The sequence below is a fragment of the Hyperoodon ampullatus genome, assembly GCF_949752795.1.
Source record: "Hyperoodon ampullatus genome assembly, chromosome: 9".
Taxonomy (NCBI): Eukaryota; Metazoa; Chordata; class Mammalia; order Artiodactyla; family Ziphiidae; genus Hyperoodon; species Hyperoodon ampullatus.
Window position 1 is genome coordinate 33,282,074 of NC_136922.1, and position 23,564 is coordinate 33,305,637.

Consider the following 23,564-nt stretch of genomic DNA (forward strand, 5'->3'; position numbering starts at 1 on the left):
ATAGAAAAAGAACAAACTAAACATAAATTTAGCAGAAGGAAAGAAACAATAAAGATTAAAGGAGAGGTAAATGAAATAAAGAATAGAAAAACAATAGAAAAAATCAATAAATCCAAGAGTTGGTATTATCAATAAAACCAATAAAACCAACTGAATGTTTGTGTCCCCTCACCTAAATTCATATGTTGAAGCCCTGACCACCAAAGTGATGGTATTTGGAGGTGGGGCCTTTGAGAGATAATTAGGTTTAAATTAGGTCATGAAGGTGGGAACCTCATGATGGGACTAGTGCCCTCGTAAGAAGAGGGAGAGAGAAATCTATTTCTTCAGGCACACGCATGACAAAAGGCCACCTTCGCACCCAAGAAGAAGGCAGCTATCTGCAAGCTAGGAAAAGGGTTCTCACCAGAACCTGACTATGCTGGCACCCTGACATGGACTTTCAGGCTCCAAAACTGTGAGAAATAAATATCTGTTTTTTAAGCCATCCATTCTATGATGTTTTATTTTGGCAGCCCAAGCAGACTAAGACATGGTCTTTTAAAAAGATCATCAAAATCAACAAACCCTTATCTAGATTAGCTAAGAAAAAGAGCTAGAAGATTCAAATAACTAAAATTAGAATTGAAAGAGTAGATAGTATAACTAATGTCACAGAAATAAAAAAGCATTATAAAAGACTACTGTGGGGAATTCCCTGGCAGTCCAGTGGTTAGGGCTCTGTGCTTCCACTGCAGAGGGCATGGGTTTGATCTCTGGTTGGGGAACTAAGATCCTTCAAACTGTGCAGCGCAGCTGAAAAAAAAAAAAAAAGACTACTGTGAACAATTATATATCAACAAACTGGATAACCTAGAAGAAATGGATTAATTCCTAGAAACATACAACCTACCAAAAGCAAATCATAAAGAATCTGAACAGACTTATAACTAATAAGGAGATTGAAGCAGTAATCAAACGCCTCCCAACCAGGACAAGATAACTTCACTGAGGGGTTTTACCAAACAATTAAATGATTAAAATACCAATCCTTCTCACACCCTTCCAGAGAACTGAAGAGGAGGGAACACTTCCAAACTCATTGTACAAAGCCAGCATTATTCTGATACCAAAACCGGAAAAAGACACAAGAAAGCTACAGACAAATATTCCTGATGAATAATGATACATAAACCCTCAGTAAAATACTAGTAAACTGAATTCAACGGCACATTAAAAGGATAATACACATGATTGAGTGGGATTTGTACCTGGAATGTAAGGACGGTTCAACACACAAAATCAGTCAATATAATACACTACATTAACAAAATGAAGGACAAAATCCATATGATCATCTCAAATGATGCAGAAAAAGCATTTGACAAAGTCAACACTTTTTCATGATAAAAACAATCAACAAACTGGGAAAAGAAGGAAACTACCTCAACATGATAAAAGCCATATATGAAAAGGCTACACCTAACATCATATTCAACCACGAAAGACTGAGTTTTTCCTTTAAGGTCAGAAACAAGGCAAAATGGAGCAACTAAGCCCGTGTGCCACAACTACTGAGCCTGTGCTCTACAGCCTGTGAGCCACAACTACTGAGCTGACGTGCCACAACTACTGAAGCCTGCATGCCTAGAGCCCATGCTCCGCAACGAGAAGCCACCACAATGAGAAGCCTGCACACTGCAACGAAGAGTAGCCCCCACTTGTTGCAACTAGAGAAAGCCCGTGCGCAGCAATGAAGACCCAACGCAGCCAAAAATTAAAATTAAATAAATGAATTAAAAAAAAGCAATTAGGATTAAAAGTGTCCATTAAAAAAAAAAAGAAACAAGGCAAAGATGCCCCCTCTCACCACTTGTATTCAACTTAGTACCGAGTGTCCTAGCCAGAGCAATTAGACAAGAAAAAGAAATAAAAGGCACCCAATTCGGAAAGGAAGAAGTAAAATGATCTCTGTTCACAGATTCCATGATCGTATATGTAGAAAACCCTAAAGACTTCACACACACACACACAAAAACCCTGTTACAATTAATAAGTAATTTCAGCAAAGTAGCAGGATACAAAATCAACACACAAAAATCAGGTGTATTTCTATACACTAATAATGGCTAATGTGAAAAGAAAATTAAGAAAACAATCACATTTACTATGGCATCAAAATGGATAAAATACATAGGAATAAGCTTAACCAAGGAGGTGAAAGACTTGTACACTGAAAACTATAAAACATTGCTAAAAGAAATCAAAGAAGACACAAATAAATGGAGACATCCTGTGCTTATGGTTTGGGAGACTTAATATTGGTAAAATGTGCATACTACATAAAGCAATGTTAAGATTCAATGCAATTCATATCAAAAACCCAATGTCATTTTTTTGCAGGAGTAGAAAAAAAAATCCTAAAACTCATACGAAATTTCAAGGTACCCTGAATAGCCAAAATAATCTTGAAAAAGATCAAAGTTGGAGGCCTCACATTTCCTTATTCCAAAACCAGCTACAGTGCAACACCAACTGAGACAGTCTGGTACTGGCATAAAGGCAGATATACAGACCAATAAAACAGAGCCTAGAGCCTAGAAATAAACCCTTGCCTATATAGCCAAATAATTTTTGGCAAAGATGTCAAAACTACAAAATAGGGAAAGATAGTCTTTTCAACAAATGGTACTAGGAAACCTGTATATTTACATGCAAAAGAATGAAGTCGGACACTTACCTTATACCATGGACCAAAATTAAAATAGGTTAAAGACCTAAATGTAAGACCTAAAAGTATAAAACTACTAGAGGAAAACATAGGAGAAAAGCTTCAGGACATTGGATTTGGCAATGATTTCTTGAATGTGATACCAAAAACACAGACAATAGAAGCAAAAATAGACAAATGGGACTATATCAAACTTCAAAACTTATGTGTGTCAAAGGAAACAATCCACAGTGTGAAAAGGCAATCTATGGAATGGGTGAAAATATTTGCAAATCATATGTATGATAAAAGGTTAACATTCAGACTACATAGGGAATTTCTAAAACTCAACAAGAAAACAAATAACCCTATTAAAAAATGGGCAAAGGAGTTCAATAGATAGATAGTGCTCCAAAGAAGATATACAAATGGCCAACAAGCATATGAAAAGATACTCAACAGCACTAATCATAAGAGAAATGCAAATCAAAATCACGAGATATCACCTCACACCTATTAGGAAGTCCACTATCAAAACAAGAAACTAAGTGTTGGGGTGGATGTGGAGAAACTGAAACCCTGCTGCTGGGAATGTAAAATGGTGTAACTCCTATGAAGGGCAGTGTAACGGTTTCTCAAAAAACTAAACACAGAGCTGCCATATGATCCAGCAAACCCATTTCTGGGTATATATCCAAAAGAATTCAAAGCAGGATCTTTAAGAGATGTTCATTAAAACATTATTTACAGTAGCCAAGAGGTAGAAGCAACCCAAATTCCATTAACAGCTGAATGGATAATTGAAATGTGGTTCATACAATACATACAATGGAATATTAAGCAAACTTAAAAAAAGAAGAAAATTCGATCACATTCTACAAGGATGAGCCTGAAGGACGTTATGCTAAGTGAAATAAGCCAGCATAAAGGGACAATTACTGTATGATTCTACTTATATGAGGTATCTAAAGTAGTCAAATCTTAGAAACAGAAAGTAGAAATGTGATTGCCAAGCACTAGAGAAAGGAGGGAGGGAGAATTAATGTTTAGTGGGTATACAGTTTCAGTTTGGCAAGATGAAATAGTTCCAGAGACCTGTTGTACAACAATGTGAATGTAACTTAATGCCGCTGAACTTAAAAATGTTTAAGATGGTAAATTTAATGTTATGTGGTTTTTTTTTAACCACAATAAAAAAACCAAACAAATCTGAGCTATTATTAATTTTAGGCTTTTTCCTCCCATGAATATACACTTTCCCCCCAAACTGGACCACATTGTACATGCTGTTTTATAACAGGTTTTGCCCATTGACTACAGAGTGAAAACTTTCCAAGTTTATTCTCTATTCTTCTAGGTCATTTAGAAAGGCTGTTTAGTACTCCAATATGGGAACCTACCACATTAACCAATTTCCTGTTGTTGGACACTGGATTGAATTATTTTACTCTTATGAACAATACTATGTAGCTAAATCATGTTAGGCCTTTTAAATAGTTTTAATATCAGCTTCTCTCTCCCCTTCTAGTCAGCTCTCAGCTGTTACACTTCTCCCCTTCTAATCTGTGATCACATAATCAACCTAGTTAAATCAGTTTACTTGTAATAAAACCTTATATACAATTCTGTCTCTTGCTCTAAGTCCTAGGTAAAAGGGACAGCTGTTGTAGAAGCTGTGAAGGAAGGCTGTTTGTGCTTATTTTGGGTGTACTTTCAGTTCGACCAACTCTGCTAGACTCGGTTCTTGCCTCACTGAATAAATCCAGATGGTGGCACTTGCTCTTGTGCCTTGTGGTTGCCTTTTCCCTTCCACTCTCTCTTAGGGTCTTGAAACTCAATCTACCTTTATGCCTGGCCACCACCACCTCAGTGTTACCTGTTTCTGATTTTCTGAAGCCCTGCTGCCCCTTAGGGCCTGTCTAGGAGTTCCTGGCCTCCTTGGACTCCGATACCAGTATGCATGCATACTGCTGACTTCTACTTCGTGGACTTCTTTGCTTTAGTTTCTCACACTTTTTTTTTTTTTTTTTTTTTTGCGCGATACGTGGGCCTCTCACTGTTGTGGCCTCTCCCGTTGCAGAGCACAGGCTCTGGACGCGCAGGCTCAGCGGCCATGGCTCACAGGCCTAGCCGCTCTGCGGCATGTGGGATCTTCCCCGACCGGGGCACAAACCCGTGTCCCCTGCATCGGCAGGCGGACTCTCAACCACTGTGCCACCAGGGAAGCCCTAGTTTCTCACACTTTTAAGGGACTCATAGCACCTATTTGTACTTTTGACAAGTGCACTATCTGACAACTTTGGATCTCATTTTTGTGTGTGTGTGTGAGAGCACAGAAAATAGACTTCCAACAATTACAACTCCCAAATTGCATATTACTAAGTAGCCTAAATGTAGTTGGTTAGGCAAGTTTCCCAAACTTGCCTGAAGGATCTCATGGGTCACTTGGTAAAAAAAAAACACATTCCCAGGCCTAGCCCAATGGATATATTATTTAATCAGTACCCCAGGTGATCCTTATAGTCAGGCAGATTTAGAAACACTGGGCCCTTAATCTGCACCCAGAGCTTCCAGGACATTGGGAAGTTCAACTGGGACCCAAGGGAGCCTGGTAAGCCTGTAACCAACCTAACGGTAGCACAGCGTTCATTCCATCAGGGTAGGACAACTCTAGGAGTCAACTGTAAGTTGAAAAAAACATTGGAAAGTCTTTAGAGCTTACAACCAAAGCAGGAACTTAGGGTCTATTTATCACCTCTATACCAAGGATGGTTTCAAACATACACCCCTTTGAGTAGATTTTATTCTAAATGCTGGGGTTCCAAAACTGTTAGTTTGAGTCATACAGTTCTTCAAAAACTGTAACAGAGAATTTGGATCCCCTGAGGATTAAACCCTTTGCATGTATGCTAAAATCACATGGAGTGCATATATTTTAATAGTTTTTATTTTCACTTAAAAAAATGACTTCAATGCCAGATCTGTGTTAGGAAACTGTTCTCGCAGTGCTAGCTGTGTAATTTTTGAGGCTTGAGAAAGGAACATAGAACTCTGACACATATGCTTCAACTCATGACAGATCTCTGGGTATTTGGATCAACCATATATAAGATATACAAGATATTACTCCCTCAATCTGAGGACACAGGGAGAACCAAACATGTCTGAGAAGTCTAATAGAAACTCTAGAAACAGCTGGTGAATCCTCGTCCCTCTACATAAACTATTTGGGGGAAGCGGGGAGAAGATTACTGATAATTTTAATTTCCTTGTTGGAAATTTCCAAAATTATAATAAACATATTTTATAAAAAAGTGTTAAGAAATATACCATAAAGGAATAAGAGCATACCTTAATAATGTAAATGGAGGTGGAAGAAAGCAGCCTAGATTTGTTCAAAAACTTTTTTCCAGTTATAAAGTCCCTTCTTTGTTACTTAAAAAAAAAGTCTATAGAAGATGCATCTTGAATAAAGAGTTATTTGTTAGTTTTAAAAAAATACTTTTTGGGCTTCCCTGGTGGCGCAGTGGTTAAGAATCTGCCTGGCAATGCAAGGGACACAGTTTCAAGCCCTGGTCTGGGAGGATCCCGCATGCCGCGGAGCAACTGAGCCTGTGCGCCACTACTGCGCCTGAGCTCTAGAGCCCACAAGCCACAACTACTGAGCCCCTGTGCCACAGCTACTGAAGCCTGCACGCCCAGATCCTGTGCTCTGCAACAAGAGAAGCCATGGCAATGAGAAGCCCGTGCACTGCAACAAAGACCCAACACAGCCAAAAACAAATATATAAATAAGTAAACAAATTTATATTAAAAAAATGCTTTTCAAAAATGCATCTAGAAAAACTAGCTTGATCATAAGTATCATTAAACTTTCCAATAATGTTGCTGTTTATAGTTGAAAAAAGCTTCCTAATCCTTAATTTTCCTGATTTTTTTAAAATTAAAAAACAAAGTAATGCATGTACATGGTAAGATATTCAAACAGTTCAAAATGGTATATAAAGTATTTCTCCTAATCCAGACACCAATTCTTTTCCCAGAGGTAATCACTGTTAGCAAGTTTCTTACATATTCTTCCAGAAATGTTTTATGCAACTACAAAGGATATATATACACTATTTATTCACACGAGATCATAATTTCTACTCCTCTTACAATCCATCCGCTTGATGGGATAATGTGAGGAAAAAATAGAATTACATAAAAATTAGGCCAAGATAAAAATTAGCCCAAAATTGTTGAACTCAAATGGTCCATGAGAGAGCCAAAACTGAGGAGGAAAAAATATGAGGGGAAAATGCTTCTGAGGTCCTAAAACGTTTTCACCCTTTAAAAATTGTTATTTCTTTCTTTAAGAGAATCTTCTTTAACATGAAGGAAAGTCATGCTACTGATGTTTATTTGGTAAGTAGGCTAAACATTTAAGCATTTTTTCTCTGCTGGGTCTAGAAATTATCTCGTTCCTTTAAAGAAAAAATGTTTAAAGGTAAAAATTTTTTTTTTTTTTTTTTTTTTGCAGTACGTGGGCCTCTCACTGTTGTGGCCTCTCCCGTTGCGGAGCACAGGCTCTGGACGCACAGGCTCTGGAGGCACAGGCTCAGCGGCCATGGCTCATGGGCCCAGCCACTCCGCGGCATGTGGGATCTTCCCGGACCGGGGCACTAACCCTTGTCCCCTACATCGGCAGGCGGACTCTCAACCACTGCGCCACCAGGGAAGCCCCTAAAGGTAAAATTTTAAATGGTAAGAGAGTAAAGTGATGTAGAATAAGAAAAGTACTTTATTCAGTGCACCCTGACAGTTTTTTCAGTTCCATTTATAATTATAGCAAAAAAAAAATCTGCTGCTGAGTTTTTGTTATGTTTTACTTAAATAGTTACACTCAGGAAGAAAATGCTAAATATAAAAACTCCTATTATTGAAAGTTTATACTTCTTATATATGTGTGTGTGTGTGTGTGTGTGTATATATATATATATATATATATATATCTGCCCTTTCATATGAACCACTCAAAAGAATTTTAAAAGCTGTTCTTTTCTGTATTTAAAATTACTCGTTTAAATATTTAGAAATTCCACAGGAGGTGGCTTTAATGGAATTTTTCCCGGAGTAAATTTCTTGGATTGAAATTGTTCCAGTTCTTCTGCTGTTAGCTGATCCCTGGGTGTGAATAATACATTATCTGTTTTGGTGCTGCCATTTGAGAATGAGAGAGAGGTGGATATGCTGCTGTTTCCACAGGTGTCACTGGATGACTTGGAAAAAGCAGTGTGAGACTGTGAGCCTGGACTACCAAAACCAGCTGAAGAACTGCCGCTTCCAAAGGCTGGGGCCTTTGGAGCTCCAACAGAGCCTGCTGCCATAGAAGCTGGAAATCCTGAAAATCCGGATGATCCAAAACCAGAAGCTGCAGGGGTTTTAAATGAAAATGAAGCAGCAGATGTGATTTGGGGTTTCCCAAGTCCAAAAGCTGGAGTAGAAGCAGTGATGGCAGAATTGGCGGAGGGTACAGCTCCAAATGCTGGAGTATTCCCAAACATAGAAGGGCTTCCAGAAGGGGCAGTAGCAAATCCAGAGCTTGCTTTAAAACTAAAATTCTGAGCATTAATGCTGCTGTTGTTATTCACTGGAAAACCTACAAAAACCAGAAAAAGAATAAAAGAATCTATTAGTCAGAAAATGTAGCTATGTTACTACTCCCCACCCGCCCTTTTTTTTCTTATTTCTGCGATATTTAGATGATAATTAACTTATTAGAAGGAAGAAGAGAAAAGTGAAAATGAGAAGCTAGGACAAACCCACTAAACCCTGTTGTCCCTGTCTTTCTGCTACATTGATCTCCTTTGCACCATAATTTATACTCAAGGAGGCAGCTCTTGAGAAACCTCATGGATTAGGGAGTGAACCTTCACTTCACCTGTCCCCTCATCTCATCGGAGCTGTCATTTGAGGACAATACTATGCTGTTATATACAGGGACAACAAAGTCCTCAAAGGTGCTGCTACCCTAACTACGTATTCCTATGGAAGTCTTAAAAAACCATTCCTAAAATATACTTCTAAAGCCTGAGCCATAGGGTCTTGCAAAGAACATGCCCATTCTGAACCCCACTTCGCAAATGCTTGATGAGCCAAATTCTTTGAAGCTCTATTATGGAAGGTGGTAGAATTTGCAAGGGTGACTTAAAATGGCACTAAACAAAACTTCAGGCTTTATATTTGAAACCTATAAAATCCTATTTTTCTGAATCAGTGAAGTCCTTCATTACTTTGTCACTTACCTGGTGACCCAAATGTTACTGATGGCCTACTGCCAAATCCAAATGCAGGTGCTGCTTGATTTACTCCACCCTTTATATCAGAGAGCTATTAAAAAAAAAGGTAGGCAAGTGAATAATTCTCAAGTACCTTTTCTATACACTTTATAGCCAAATTCAATTTTTAATATGTGCACTTAAAAACCTCTTCATTTTGTTTAACATAGAAAAATGCCTACAAGTGAATGTTCATAGAAAAAAATGGGCAAACCTCAATGAGTTTGAAGTGATTGTGTGGCTGATGAATTATGAATTATTTTTATTTTACTTATGCTTTTAAAACACTTTCTAAATTTCTTCAATGAACACATATTAAAATCAGGAAAATACTTTTTTTTTTTTTTTTTTTTTGTGGTACGCGGGCCTCTCACTGTTGTGGCCTCTCCCGTTGCGGAGCACAGGCTCCGGATGCACAGGCTCAGCAGCCATGGCTCACGGGCCCAGCCACTCCGTGGCATATGGGATCCTCCCAGACCGGGGCACGAACCCGTATCCCCTGCATCAGCAGGCGGACTCTCAACCACTGCGCCACCAGGGAGGCCCTAGGAAAATACTTTTTAATTCTAGATTTTAGTTTCTACTGGTTGATCTGCATTTATCAAAAAACCTAGATATTAGGTAAAGGGTCTTTAGAGGATACCCAGTCTACTTACTCAAATGCTTGAACTGAAGTTAATTCGCAATTACATTATTAAAAGCTTACCACTAAAGTCTATTAAACATTTCCTTTTCCCTGAAAATATTTTATGTTCTTGCTATTTTCTGCTCTAGAAATGTCTTTCGTCTCTGCTTACTGAAATCTTAATCTCCTTTTCAAGGAACTTTTCACTTAATCCTTACCTCTAAGAAGTCTTCCCTCATCAACCTAAGCATATAAGATTTCTCTCATTTTAAAACCCTATTGGCAGGCTTCCCTGGTGGCACAGTGGTTGAGAGTCTACCTGCCGATGCAGGGGACACGGGTTCGTGCCCCGGTCCGGGAGGATCCCACGTGCCGTGGAGCGGCTGGGCCCGTGAGCCATGGCCACTGGGCCTGCGCGTCCGGAGCCTGGGCTCCGCAACGGAAGAGGCCACGGCGGTGAGGCCCGCGTACCGCAAAAAAAAAAAAAAGAAAAAAACCCCTATTGGCATTTTTTCTTTAAAAAAAAAATCAACTTTACTGAGGCACAGTTTACATAAAATAAAATGCATCCATTAAAACAATCTATCTATATTTTGATGAGTTTTGACAAACTTATAACCACCACTACAATCAAGATTTAGAATATTTCCATCACCCATAAAAGTTCCCTTGTGTCCCTTTCCAGTCAACAATCTCCCAACCTCTGGCCCCAGTGAACCATTCACCTACTTTCTATTACTAGAGATGAGGTTTGTCTATTACTAGAGTGTCATATAAATGGAATCATTTAGTATATACTTTTTCTTTTTTTCTTCAAGCTTCTCTCCCTCAGTCATTAACAGGTATGTGGATAAACAAATTATATCCATATAGTAGATTAAAAGAATGAAGAATAAACCACTTGGCAGGGACTTCCCTGGTGGTCCAGTGGTTAAGAATTGCCTTCCAATGCAGGGGACGTGGGTTTGATCCCTGGTTGGGGAACTAAGACCTACATGCCGTTAGGCAGCTAACCCCGCACACCACAACTACTGAGCACGCGGGCCACAACTAGAGAGAAGCCCGCGCCCTGCAATGAGGAGCCTGGGTGCCGCGGTGGAGGATCCCGCATGCCGCGATGAAGATCCCGCTAACCGCAACTAAGACCCGACACAGCCAAAAATAAAATAAATAAATAAATATTTTTAAAAAAACAATCACTTGGCATAAAGAATTGACATATGGTAAGCCAGTTGTAGGTAGGCTGTCCAAGATTCTCACCTACAGAAGGGCCCCTAGGAAGGTGGCAAAGAACATGGAACTTCCAACCTTGAAGGAAGCTCTGTAGTTCTCTGGACTCAGTTATCCCTTCTATATCGGCAATGGTGATGGCGGGCTACCTCTCATCTAGAGAAAAAATACTTCCGAGGAGTCCTACTGAATTTAAATGGCATTACAACAATTGAAAGGTAGAAGAAATTAGCTTGCACAAGAGTCTAGTCATTTGGGGGGGTGTGAGGAATTGGGACATTGGGGTTGACACATATACACTATTGATACTATGCATAAAATAGACAACTAATGAGAACATACTGTATAGCACAGAAAACTCTACTTAATACACTGTGGTGACTTAAATGGTAAGGAAATCCAAAAAAGAGGGGATATATGTGTATGTACAGCTGATTCATTTTGCTGTACAGTAGAAACTAACACAACATTGTAAAGCAACTATACTCCAATAAAAATTAATTAAACAAAAAAAATGCAATGCCAAAAAAAAGAGACTAGTCATTTAGAAGCACATATTTAAGAAAAGAGTAGGAGGACTTCTCTGGTGGTGCAGTGGCTGAGAATCCACCTGCCAATGCAGAGGACATGGGTTTGAGCGCTGGTCCGGGAAGATCCCACATGCCGCGGAGCAACTAAGCCCGTGTGCCACAACTACTGAGCCTGAGCTCTAGAGCCCGTGAGCCACAACTACTGAGCCCGCACGCCACAACTACTAAAGCCCACGTGCCTAGAGCCCGTGCTCCACAACAAGAGAAGCCACCGCAATGAGATGTCCGCGCACTGCAACGAAGAGTAGCCCTCTCTCGCCACAACTAGAGAAAGCCCACGCGCAGCAACGAAGACCCAACACAACCAAAAATAAATAAATAAATAAATTAAAAAAAAAAAGAAAGGAGTAGGGTGTCGGGACTTTCAAACAGTCATTCACTAACTTTAGGTAGCTACTACTCTCATAGCCTTTTTCAGAAAGTACAAAGAAAAACCACCTAGGAGACTGGAAGTATCAAATTCTAAATGTAAATATCTTATTTAAAAATAATATTCTTAAGAACTTCTTATGGGGGTAGCAAAATAAACTTTATTGACAGAGATAATGAATATGCTGCAGTAGGACCATGTATCTTTGGGGACAAGTGGGCATATATCTCCTAAAGGCATTTCTGTATAAGACAAGGAACATATGGTCCTTCAGTCACAAAAGTATACATTAGTCTAAATATGCATTCATATTTTTCAAAGCAATTTCTTTTTAAATACTGATAACCTGGAATACTTGAATTTATGTAACATTTTCCAATTTTTAAAACTAGTACCACCACAGTTAAAAACCTTATCCTAAAAATAGTTTTAGAAAAGCATAATTATCTGTGCTTTTCTGACTAAGGAACAGAGAGAAAACAACTCCAGGACCGTGACTCTAAATAATAATATAGTTCTTGAGAATGTGTGTATCACAATTCTTGTCAGAGAATTTTAGCTTTGCTTTCCAAATCCAAAGTGAAATTCTGCAAAAAAGCAATAGGTAAGACATTTCCCTGTAGAAAATTCTCCAATACTCACCAAAGCTATTGTAGTTGATGTATTTAGACTTTTCAGTTCATTTACCCTGTTCCTCCACTGATTTATTAACTGTTGGATGGAATGTAGCTGGAGAGAAGACAGAAAAATAATGAGTCAATATTGAGTGTTTAAGATAATCTCTCCAACAACTTCATGTCTGTATTTCCAAAGTCACAATAAATTTATAAAACATTTTTACAGCCCATAACTTGTAAAATTTGCATTGACCTACCCCTACTTGCCAAAGATACTCCAGTTGTAGACCCCTTTCCCTGTTCTCCAACTCCTTGTATCACCTAGTTAAAATCATTAAGTACCTGGCAGTACAGAGACAAACATGTGTACTAGTTGAAACACATGATATTGACTGTAGACAATAGAAAAACACAGGATTCATGTCATTTCCTTTAGGCACTGACCTTATTCAAGCCCAGCTTTTCAATTTTTTGATATTTGATATATGAGAATGTTAATCTATATACAACACTGCATTTTATTTAAGTTTGTTTTTCTAGCATTCATTGTGGTGTCTGCACCTAAGAGATACTCACTCCATAGATGTTTGCCAAATAATGAAAGGTATGATTTCTGGGACTGATTGCTGGATAACCCGTAATAAAAATAATGACATTCCTAGTTACTACAGTCAAAGTATATTATCACCATTTTAGATAACCAACCAATTTCAAAGAAATTCTAAATTTTAATTTAGAATATAAAACTAGCCTTGTTCTTAAAAAAAATTATAGACCTCATCCGCTTTGCCAACACACAAACAAGCCACTACAGAGAAGACAATAATTCACAGCTAATCTGTTAGGTAGATGAATAGGAAACAAACTTACATAACTCTGTAAGTTATTGCTGGTTAAGAAGTTATGGTATTCAAGTCTCAACTCCTCTGGTGAAATATCTGTAAAACCTGAAGTGAGGAATCAATTGGAATCTTTAAATACCAATACTTTTGATAGTATAGTAAAATAAGAGGTGCTAGACAGGAAAATATGCTAATCTTGATCATTAGAAAAATATCATAACCATAAGGAAAAAATTCAAAGCCTATACTCTATTTAATAAAGTATAAAATTAGAATAAAATTTAGTTGGTTATTTGATCTTTGAAGGGGAAAAATTTTCTAAAGATAAATGGAGTGGAAGGAATAATAAACAAAAGAAACAAGAAAGAGTTGACTACATATACATTCATACTTCTAAAAAAAAATTCTGTAAGTCAGAAACTACAATAGCAAAATTGAAAGGCAAACAGTAAACTGGGAAAACCATAAATGCAACATGAGAAGAAGAGCTATGACAGGAGAAGAGCTAACATCAATGTTTAAATAGCTATTACAAATCAGTAAGAAAAATAAGTTAGTATGGGCAAAGATAATGAACGGGCAATTCACAAAACAATTCAAATAGCCAGTAAATAAATGAAATTAAAAAGTTCATGCCAAAAAAGAAGTTCAATTTAAAAATACAACTTAAATAGAGATACAATGCTTTATTTATCAGACTGACAAAAATTAATAATGAATAATTGTTATTAAGGATGTGGTGAAATGGACATTCTCCTAAGTTGCCATTATGGAAATCAAAAAGGTAAAACTTTTCTGGGAGGAAAATTGTCAATAAATGTCAAATGCCTTAAAAATGCTCATACCTTTTGATCTTAGAATTTCTAGGATTTAACCTCAGGAAATAATTAAATGTATAAACAAAGGGTGTTACATAAAAAGATGTTCATTCTAGTATTTTTAGTAATAGAGACACTGAAAACAAAGCAGAATACAACACTAGGTTATGATTCCTAATTATACATATAAATAAGAAATTATGTGTGTGCATGTTTTGAAAGAAATACACTAAAATGTTACAGTTGTTATCTCTGAGATTAGTTGATTTTATTCACATATTCCTGTATTTTCCAAATTTTCTATGGCAATAGCTGTAACTTTCATAATCAGGAAAACTTTTTAAGAAAGGGAAAAAAAGTTCAGGATATTTTTCTACAGAGAATTATTTATAACCAGACACCATTAACTTCAAAGACCCTTACCTCAGAATAAAAAAAAGACTAAACATTCAAATCAGAATCCTGGAGGCTCTCTAACAACTTGTCTTTACCACCTTTATTAACTGCTCAGACCACAAAACCTAGAATCACTTTGCATTTCTCTCTTTCCCCATATCTAATTAATAAGCTGCATTTCTCTCTTTCCCTATATCTAATTAATAAGGCTCTTGCCACTTCTAGCTCCAAAACAGAACACGAATTCTGACCTATTCTATCTCCACGGCTAGTTAACTCTCAGTCATCAGCAGTTGTCTCCTAACTCATTGCCCTGATGCTATTTTGCCCCCAACAGACCATTTCTTTTCATACAACAGTCTAAGTGAGCTTTTTAAAAATTAATTAATTTATTTATTTTAATTATTTATTTTTGGCTGCATTGAGTCTTTGTTGCTTGTGCGCGGGCTTTCTCAAGTTGCAGTGAGCAGGGGTTACTCTTCGCTGCGGTGTGCAGGCTTCTCAGTGCGGTGGCTTCTCTTGTTGCGGAGCACGGGCTCTAGGCGCGCGGGCTTCATTAGCCGTGGCACGCGGGCTTCATTAGCTGTGGCATGCGGGCTCAGCAGTTGTGGCTCACGGGCTCTAGAGCGCTGGCTCAGTAGTTGTGGTGCAGTGGCTTAGTTGCTCCGCGGCATGTGGGATCTTCCCGGACCAGGGCTCGAACCCATGTCCCGTGTTGGCAGGTGGATTCCTAACCACTGTGCCAAGAGGGAAGTCCCTAAGTGAGCTTTTTCTAATCAGATCATATCCCTCCTCCTGCTCAAAGCTCTTTCTGGCTTCCTAGTGCAATTAGGCCCAACATAATCTGGCCCCTGGCTGCCTCTCTCTGGCCTTATGTCGTATTACTCTTTCTCTTATTTACTCTCCTCTGGCAATTCAGGCCTTGCTAGACTAAATACATGCCAACCTTGTTTCCACAAGGGCCTCTGCACTAGCTATTGTACTGTAAGGAACATTTTCCCCCAGATCTTCCCATAAGTGACATCTTCTCTTCATTCAGGACTCAGCTCCAATACTGCTTCCTAAGAATAGATAACCACTCTCTGTGAAGAAACACTATTCCTCTGGCTACTTTCTCCTCCTTCCATCTGTTACTCATCTGAACCATGAAGACAGAAAATGATTTGAGTGACTATTTCCTTAATTCTTTCAAGGGTGGTACAAACGTAGTATCATTCTAGCTGCACAGGAAAAATTAATTCATTATAATGGATGCCTACAGACAGTGATTCTCCAACTTTCTGGTTTCAGGACCCATTTACATTCTTAAAAATAAATAAGGATGCCAGACCTTTTGCTTACATGGGTTACATACATCAATATTTACCATATTTGAAATGAAAACTGAAAAAATGTAGAAAATATTAATTCACTTAAAAATAAGAAACAAATATATCAACATAAATGAAAAAACTATTTTCCAAAATAAAAAATAAAAATTTAGTGATATAAGTGGCATTGTCTTATGTTTGTAAATCTCTTTAATGTATGGCTTCATAGAAGACTGTTGGATTATTATATCTGCTTCTGCTGTTCAATCTGTTTCAACCTGTTTCAGTAAATTGCCTGGTTCAAGTATATGAAGAAAAACTGTTCTCACACAGATGTGTAGCTGGAAAAGGATGACTTTAATGGCCTTTTCAGATAATTGTGGATATCCTTCTTGATACTATACCAAAACTTGACAGACAGTAGTTTCTTAAAGGTTAGCTATAATGTGGACTCAAATCATATTAATGAAATCATATTAATAAACCAAAACTATTAATTGTTTTATCTTGCACTTAGAAAGGATTTTTCAAACATGCATAATTTTGTAACATCACACATTGGTCATCTGGAAAATATTGGTTCACTGAGTTATCCAGAACCTCCAAATGTTGGCACATGTCATCTTACAATATCAAAAAATTTGTTAATGTTACTTTGTGTGTGCTTCCCATTTTGTCACATAGAATATTTAAAAGGTGTACACTTAAGGGTCAATATTTAATAAAATTAATAATTTTTACCTCTTCATCAAGGACATTCTTAAGTGAAAATGGCGTTAAATTTTTTTTTTATTGACTGTTATAACCTGCTAGTACAGTTTGTTGCCTGTGCCTCATCAAAGCTTTTGTACGAACAGTGCAAATGTCAACACAGTGAAAATGGCAATTAATGTCTTAGTATTATTATGAAAATATTTCTAAACTTGTACAGCCCCTAAAAGGATTTTAGTAATAGGGTTGCCACATTTAGGCAAAAAAAAGAGGATGCCCAGTTAAATTTGAATATTTGACAAACAACAAATACTTTAAAAGTATAACTATGTCCTGGGAATTCCCTGGTGGTGCAGTGGTTAGGACTTGGCGCTTTCCGTGGGCCCGGGTTCAATCCCTGGTTGGGGAGCTAAGATCCCACAAGCTGCACGGCACAGCCAAAAAAAAAAAAAAGTATAAGTATGTTCCAAATACTACATGGGATATTCATATACTAAAAATATTGTTTATCTGAAATTTAAATTTAACTCGATGTCCCATATTTTATCTTACAACCCTGCTTATGGATCTACATTTCACACTGAGAACCACTGCTCTAGGGCATTAGGTATTATGTTCAATTCTGAACTTTTTAAAAAAGGCTTAACACTTATTTTCTTTACAGAAAAATCAGTATCTAAAATTATCTTATTTATTTGTATTACTTATTGCCTCCATCCCTCAAGAACATAAACTTCATAACGGATGGATCCTATCTATCTTACTCATTGCTATATCCCTAGCACCTAGAATGAGGCCTGGCACAAAAGAAATTCAATAAGTATTTGTTGAATGATTAAGTAAATAAACGACTAAGGAGAGGTGTGACACAAATGCTCACAGAGAATGAGCAGACAGAGCAGAGACAGACAGAAATCCCAGAGTTCTGAGAGACTGAAAGGGCTCTCATCTTCTAGGCACTTGCTGTTCAACTTAATAGGGCCCAGAACCACCCAGCGCAGGCTTAGAAAACTGTGGTGGTCTAAGCATATAGCTGATTCACTTTGTTATACAGCAGAAGCTAACACACCATTGTAAAGCAATTATACTCCAATAACGATGTCAAAAAAACAAAACAAAAACAACTGTGGTGGTCTAGCTTTCAGCCCAAAAAGGGCTATGGACAAAGGAAAATGGGAAGGAAAGGAGTATTCTACAGAAATGCTATCTCTGTAGCCCAGCTAAGGCTCCTTACCTTCAAATATTACCCCCAGAATAGATCTCAACATGCTTTATGAAAAATAACTATCCTTAGAAAAAAAGATAGGGGAGAAAGAGAACAGAATCAGGCAGCCAAAGCCTTGGCATAATGGGACTCTTCTATTCACTGCAGGCAGCTAAAGGGTTCTGAAGTTCTATCTACAGGAAACCAAGGAAGCAGAGCCTCTTCTTGGGCTTACAGAATTGGAAATGTGGTGGGTCCTGATTCTACTATTTTTCCCAAGGGATCTATATATCTTGAACTATATCTTCCAACCTCAATCTCTGAATTATGAAGTTCTGCTAGAATACTCGGATACTTTAAACAATGTCCAAACTCTTCTAACTGTAGCTAAGTTTGTGGTCGATTTCTTTATTTGACATAGTCTTGATTTTAGTAAACAACAGTTGTAAAACACATTTTAAAAATACATAATTTCTAGTTACCTGAAATATTAGGTTTCTTTTTCACTGGTGAATAAACAGAAAACATCCACTGCCCTGATGATTCCCAAACCTCCATATCTTTTACAATTCCTTCCCTGAAAGAAAAAAAAGGGCAAAAGATCTTTTTCTTCTGATTGTTAAAATTTATCATTTATAATTTTCAATGATTGAAAATTTAAATTGTAGTAAATATGTAATTTTAGATTTTTCCATTGTATTTTCTGAGGAGTGTTCTTTAAAGCAGAAGCTTATAGAAATATGAGCTACATTTCATGATTATAAATATTATAATATCAAAGAAGTTCATAATTTTGGTTTTCCAATACACTGAACCATTAACTGATACATTTACTGAGAACTCAACTATCATACCATACATATCTTAAAGAACTGAAATATAATAAAATACACAATACTAAGTTTAATCTTTCTTTGTTCATTATCATTAACATCAATGATCATTTAACTGGGAAAGAAAGAACCAGTAAGTAATAAAGAACCATAAAGTATTTAAGTGGTTAGGACTTCAGAGATCATTTTGTCTAATTCTCACATTTTGCAAAAAGGGAACAGACCCATGTCCATGGTTAACTTGTTGGCAAAGTCATGGATATATCTGGGTCTAAATTAAATATTTTCCCCTTATCCAGAATGGAATTAATCAAATAAGAATAACTGATAATAAAATAATAATAAAATTTAGGATTTTTATGACAATATCAAATATAGGAAAGAGGGTTTCTTTTTTAATTTTTTAAATTTGGTTTTTTACTTTATTTATTTATTTTAATTAATTATATATGGTACATGGTTCAAAATGTTTACAACTAGTCTAATTTAGTTATGGGATGTAAAAGACTAATGAGTATATTTAAGTTCTGTCCTAGTTGCTGGGGGCTGACGGAACAGTTATACACAGCCAGGCACTGTTTCGGCAGGAATCATAAATTCTACTATGAATGTTCTCAATAAATGGTAAGAAATCTACTCCACAGTAATGAAGGAAATCAAATGAAATGTTTGCATGGGCTTACTGAAGTAAAAGTTTTAGAAAGAAGAATACAAGATGCTGTAAGTGACCTCCAAGATCACAAGTTGCTTTAAATCACCTCATACTTTGTAAAGAACTCATAATTTAATATAAGCAGGACTACATTAGAAAGATATTCACAGTACAGTGTTATCAATAGAAAAGTGGAAAAAGCATAATTATCCCCAAGAACTCACTGTGTTGATAAAGAAGAATGACATTTTTAAGTGAAATAAAGTCTAGTATGATACCTGCAAAATAGTAGTTATCTCTGATCATGGATGTTTTTTCTGCTTTTTGCTTATTCTGATTTTTTAATAATTTAATAAAGTAATAATAACATTACCTCTTTTTTAAGGAAAGTACTGTAGGTACTTTTGAAAAAAATAAGCAAATGGGCAGGAATTTTTCTGAAGGCTTTCACTTACAGAAGTTTCTTTTCATCTTTCTGCCCATCAGAGCTAGGTGAAGCAAATGGGTTCTGAGACAATCCAAACCCCCTGTTCCTGCTAGCTGACGCTCCAGAAGCAAAAGATGGCTTTTCTTGATCTTTGCTGCCCCCCCATGGTGTGGATTTGGAGAAACTGGATGGCTGGATAACACTGGAATATCTCTGGCTGGTGGTATTCCATCCTCGTCTGTTACTACCTGAAATAAACAACAAAATAAACAATTTTACTAGCAACTCATTTTTAAAATCTCTTAAAATTTCACAGTAGTCTGTCTTATTATGTGCACACATTATGTAAAGATTCAACAAGCACTACATTTCCACTCATTTTAAATTACAAAACTCTTCATTTTCAATTTATATAGGTAAGTGTAGTATCAACAAATCACATAATGGTCTAACTTAACAAGACTGAGAAGACTGTAAATCCACAGAACAATAATGATATATAACTAAATTCAGCTGACCTAAGTTCATTAGGTAAACAACTGTTCGATAATGGAGTGGATAGAAGGCATGTATCTGAAATCATAAGCTCCTTCATGATAAAAAGATGTGTCTGTATCATTCTTTGCTCCCCAACTGGGCCCTATATAGTAGTAAAATCTGAAAAACAGACAATGTATTGAGAAATGTATTCAATATAAAAGATTAGATTCTACCTTCTGTCCTTGGATAGGTAAATCCATTTGACTCAGTATTCTCTCTGAGAAAACAACACCTACCTACCTACCTTCCATAGAGAGATTATAGAGGTAATTTACATATGAATAAAGTGCACTGAGTTCCTCTATTATGAGCAGCTAGTATTCTACAATTATCAAAATAAGCCAACATTTTTCTCCTCTCTGTCTCTATATTTTACAAAATTTTTTCACTTCTACTGTCTCATTTATTCATCACTTCTTAGTTGGGGTCAAGATAATTCACCTTGTTTCTGACTGAATTAGGAGATATGCCATTAAATATGTATATTAAAAACTCGAGTGATGGGAGATACATTCCTTTATGAAAATTCACCTCCCAATTCTAAAACTGCTTAACGAAACCTAAGAGGAAAGGGGGCAGATTGCTAGACCAGATCCTTCAAGTATGGGTTAATGATACTTTATTTTCCCAGAGTTTCAAATCCTTTGCGGGGATGACACAACTGAAGAAATTCATTCCATCTTTTGTATACAGCTTTTGGTCTTCATACTTACTAATTCCATAAGCATTTATTTGTTTCTGGGCATTAAATACACTGTTTACTTGACTAGTTTTATCTCCACTTTTAAAATCCATTAACATTTATCCATTCAACATTTATTCTCTAATTACTGCATTAAGAGTGAGTCTCAACAGAATGCCAAATATTACGTTTTTTTGTTCCTGGAAACACTCGTACATTTATCAGATCCTGAGTCTTAATTTTTGGTTTGGAATACTTCACTAGACCAATTGTGGGTGATGCAAAAAGACTATCTCCAAGAAGGGGAATCAGACGTAAAACCACAATGTAACACAAGGTTTAAGGGTCAGATGAATAGCCCTAAAGGAGGAAAGAGAAGGTAGAGGTAGTCAGCATCTTGTGGTACCTTTAAGGACTAAGTTTCAGTCCTAAGAAAACCTAACTATTCGTCTGACCTCTAAAACCTTGCATTGTACTATGGTTTCATTTCGGACCCCTCCTCTCCTCGAAGACAGTCAATCCTTTTGCAAAATCCACAATTGGTTTAGTGAAATATTCCAAAAGCTTCGACAATTACTTAGGCCAGGAAGCAGGTCAACGTAGTCCTGTACCCCCTTCCCTCATAGCCCAGAGTTCTTAACTGAGCATCCCACTCTCGATTTTACCCGAAATTTTATGAGCATGTGTATTTATCTGAGGTTAATGGCTCTGTAGCTTTTATTAGATCTTCAAAGGAGTTTCCCAAAGTTAAGAATCCTGACTTTGACCCCAGTTGCTAGCCTCTCCCTAGAAAAAAGTTTAGAAAAAATTATATTCAAGGCATCAAGGAGAAAAAACAAGTACGCAGAAGGGTAGTAAAGTAGTAAAGAAAGGAGGCGTCTGGGTCGACCTATGCCAATTCTGCGACCACTGCCGCCCAAAGACAAGGTAAGTTCTGACACGTATTCCGATTTAAAAATTAACTGTTTTTCATTAGTAACCAGGACCAAGCCCATGCCTCCAACCGCTCAACAAAAGCCAACCGAGTTCCTAATAAATGAATAAAAAAGCCGGTGGGCGGGGCGGGCGAGGGGACGACGCGGGCACGTCCGCGTCACTTGACTGGTGCGCCACGGCGCTGTGCCCAGCCCCACGCCAGGCCTTCCCCAGCTCGGCTAGGGGCGAAGGATGGAGGAGAACGTTACCTGAGAGCTGCTGCTGCCGTCCTTCGCCCGCACCCCTGGCGCCGGGATGTTCGTTCCAGCACCGATCTCCGAAGCGACACCGGCCTTGAAGGAAGAACTGACAAATGGTCATGGCGACGGCATCGCGGACGGAACTGTTTTCAGTCGACACCCTCACCTAGCAGAGCCGAAAGCAGCCAGAGGTCGCGGCTCCGCTCCTGTGACGTCATCTTCTCGCGCCTCGGAAAGGCCATTTCTCTCTTGTCCCGCCCCCAGTGCGGAGAGGCGTGGATTTTATCCAATATGATTTGAGAAGAGTGGGACCGCCCCCCCCACGCACTGAGCGTGACCTGCGAAGGCAGGATGATTGAAGGGTTATACGGAGAAAGGCGCTGACGACCGTGGTGCAGCGTCTCGTTCATCAGGGGAGACTTGAGGTCCAAAATGAGAGAAAATAAAGTTGGTCAGGCAAACCCATAACTTCAGCAAGGCCCTGAGAGGAGGATCAGCTGTGGTTTGAGAAACCGAGTCGTATTTTTCATTTGTAACTGCTGAGAAAGTAAAAATCTGCCCAGCCATTCATCAGGATGGGTAACGGTGTAAGATAAAGCCAGTAGTAACCTTTACAGGAAACAGTTTCTTTTAAGGACAAACTGCAACTAAAAAGTATCATAACAACCCGCGTCTTTGGATGAGTACTACATTCTTACACGGAGAAACCTTGTTCTTTAAAGTCCATGTAAACGTTGCTATTTGAAATTTTATCAGTAAGAATGAAACATTCCACTCTTGCCTGGAGGATCTAAGACACTTTGACAAAGAGAAGCAGCTTCTATTTCTAATCAGGTGCAGAGCTGCAGACAAGGGGTTCCTGAAAAGAACATTACTTATTCTCTTAACTTTGTGGATTCCAAGAGAACATGACCCTACACCCACTTCTCACTCCAGATGTGATGTTGATGCCTCTTTACACCGCTCTGCTTTGCTTTGAGACTATCAAAACTGTTTCATTTAGATTTTATCTGAACTCCACCTTTCCCACAAATCCTACATCTACCTTTTCCATTGTGTGGTGAGACACCCTACACTTCCTCTAGTGTGCAGTCTCCTTGGTTGCAATGCGTCAATAAGTCTGACTTTGTTGGATTACAGGTTCGTCCCCGGTGGTTTAAGATGACTAGCCATTGTTCTTGCTCATATACTTTGTTTGGATTTTGATGACAGCAGAACCTACAGGAGCACTGGGAATAACTGGTGCAACCTAGTTTATTTTTATCAGTTTAATTCATTTATTTTGAAAAAAATTTATGGAGGAGTTACATGTATATATAGTACAAAGATCTTTTTCCTGAACCATTTGAGACTATATTGCAGACCTCATGCCCCAACACCCAATTATTTATTGTATTTCCTACAGACAAGGACATTCTGAACCACAATAATCACCAAAATCAGGACATGAATATTGCTGCATACTACTATCTAATCCTTAGATTCTATTCATATTTTGCCTAATGTCCCAGTAATGTCCTTTAAAGGACAAGG

The 23,564-nt window shown here is 37.7% G+C and overlaps 1 protein-coding gene across 2 annotated transcripts; it reads right to left on the reverse strand.

Annotated features, from left to right (window-relative positions):
* Window positions 1-7,752: 7,752 nt before the first annotated feature.
* NUP42 (nucleoporin 42) lies at window positions 7,753-22,152 on the reverse strand (the record flags this gene model as incomplete). Of its 2 annotated transcripts, none has more annotated exons than XM_079711573.1 (7): window positions 7,753-8,330; window positions 8,977-9,061; window positions 12,476-12,553; window positions 13,312-13,388; window positions 18,205-18,299; window positions 19,663-19,882; window positions 22,041-22,152. In XM_079711573.1, 7 exons carry the CDS (start codon window positions 22,150-22,152, stop codon window positions 7,753-7,755), a joined length of 1,245 nt encoding a protein of 414 aa, XP_079567699.1. The 2 variants fall into 2 exon arrangements, with proteins under 2 accessions (XP_079567699.1, XP_079567698.1); XM_079711572.1 differs by having other exon boundaries at window positions 12,467-12,553.
* Between the last annotated feature and the right edge of the window lie 1,412 nt (window positions 22,153-23,564).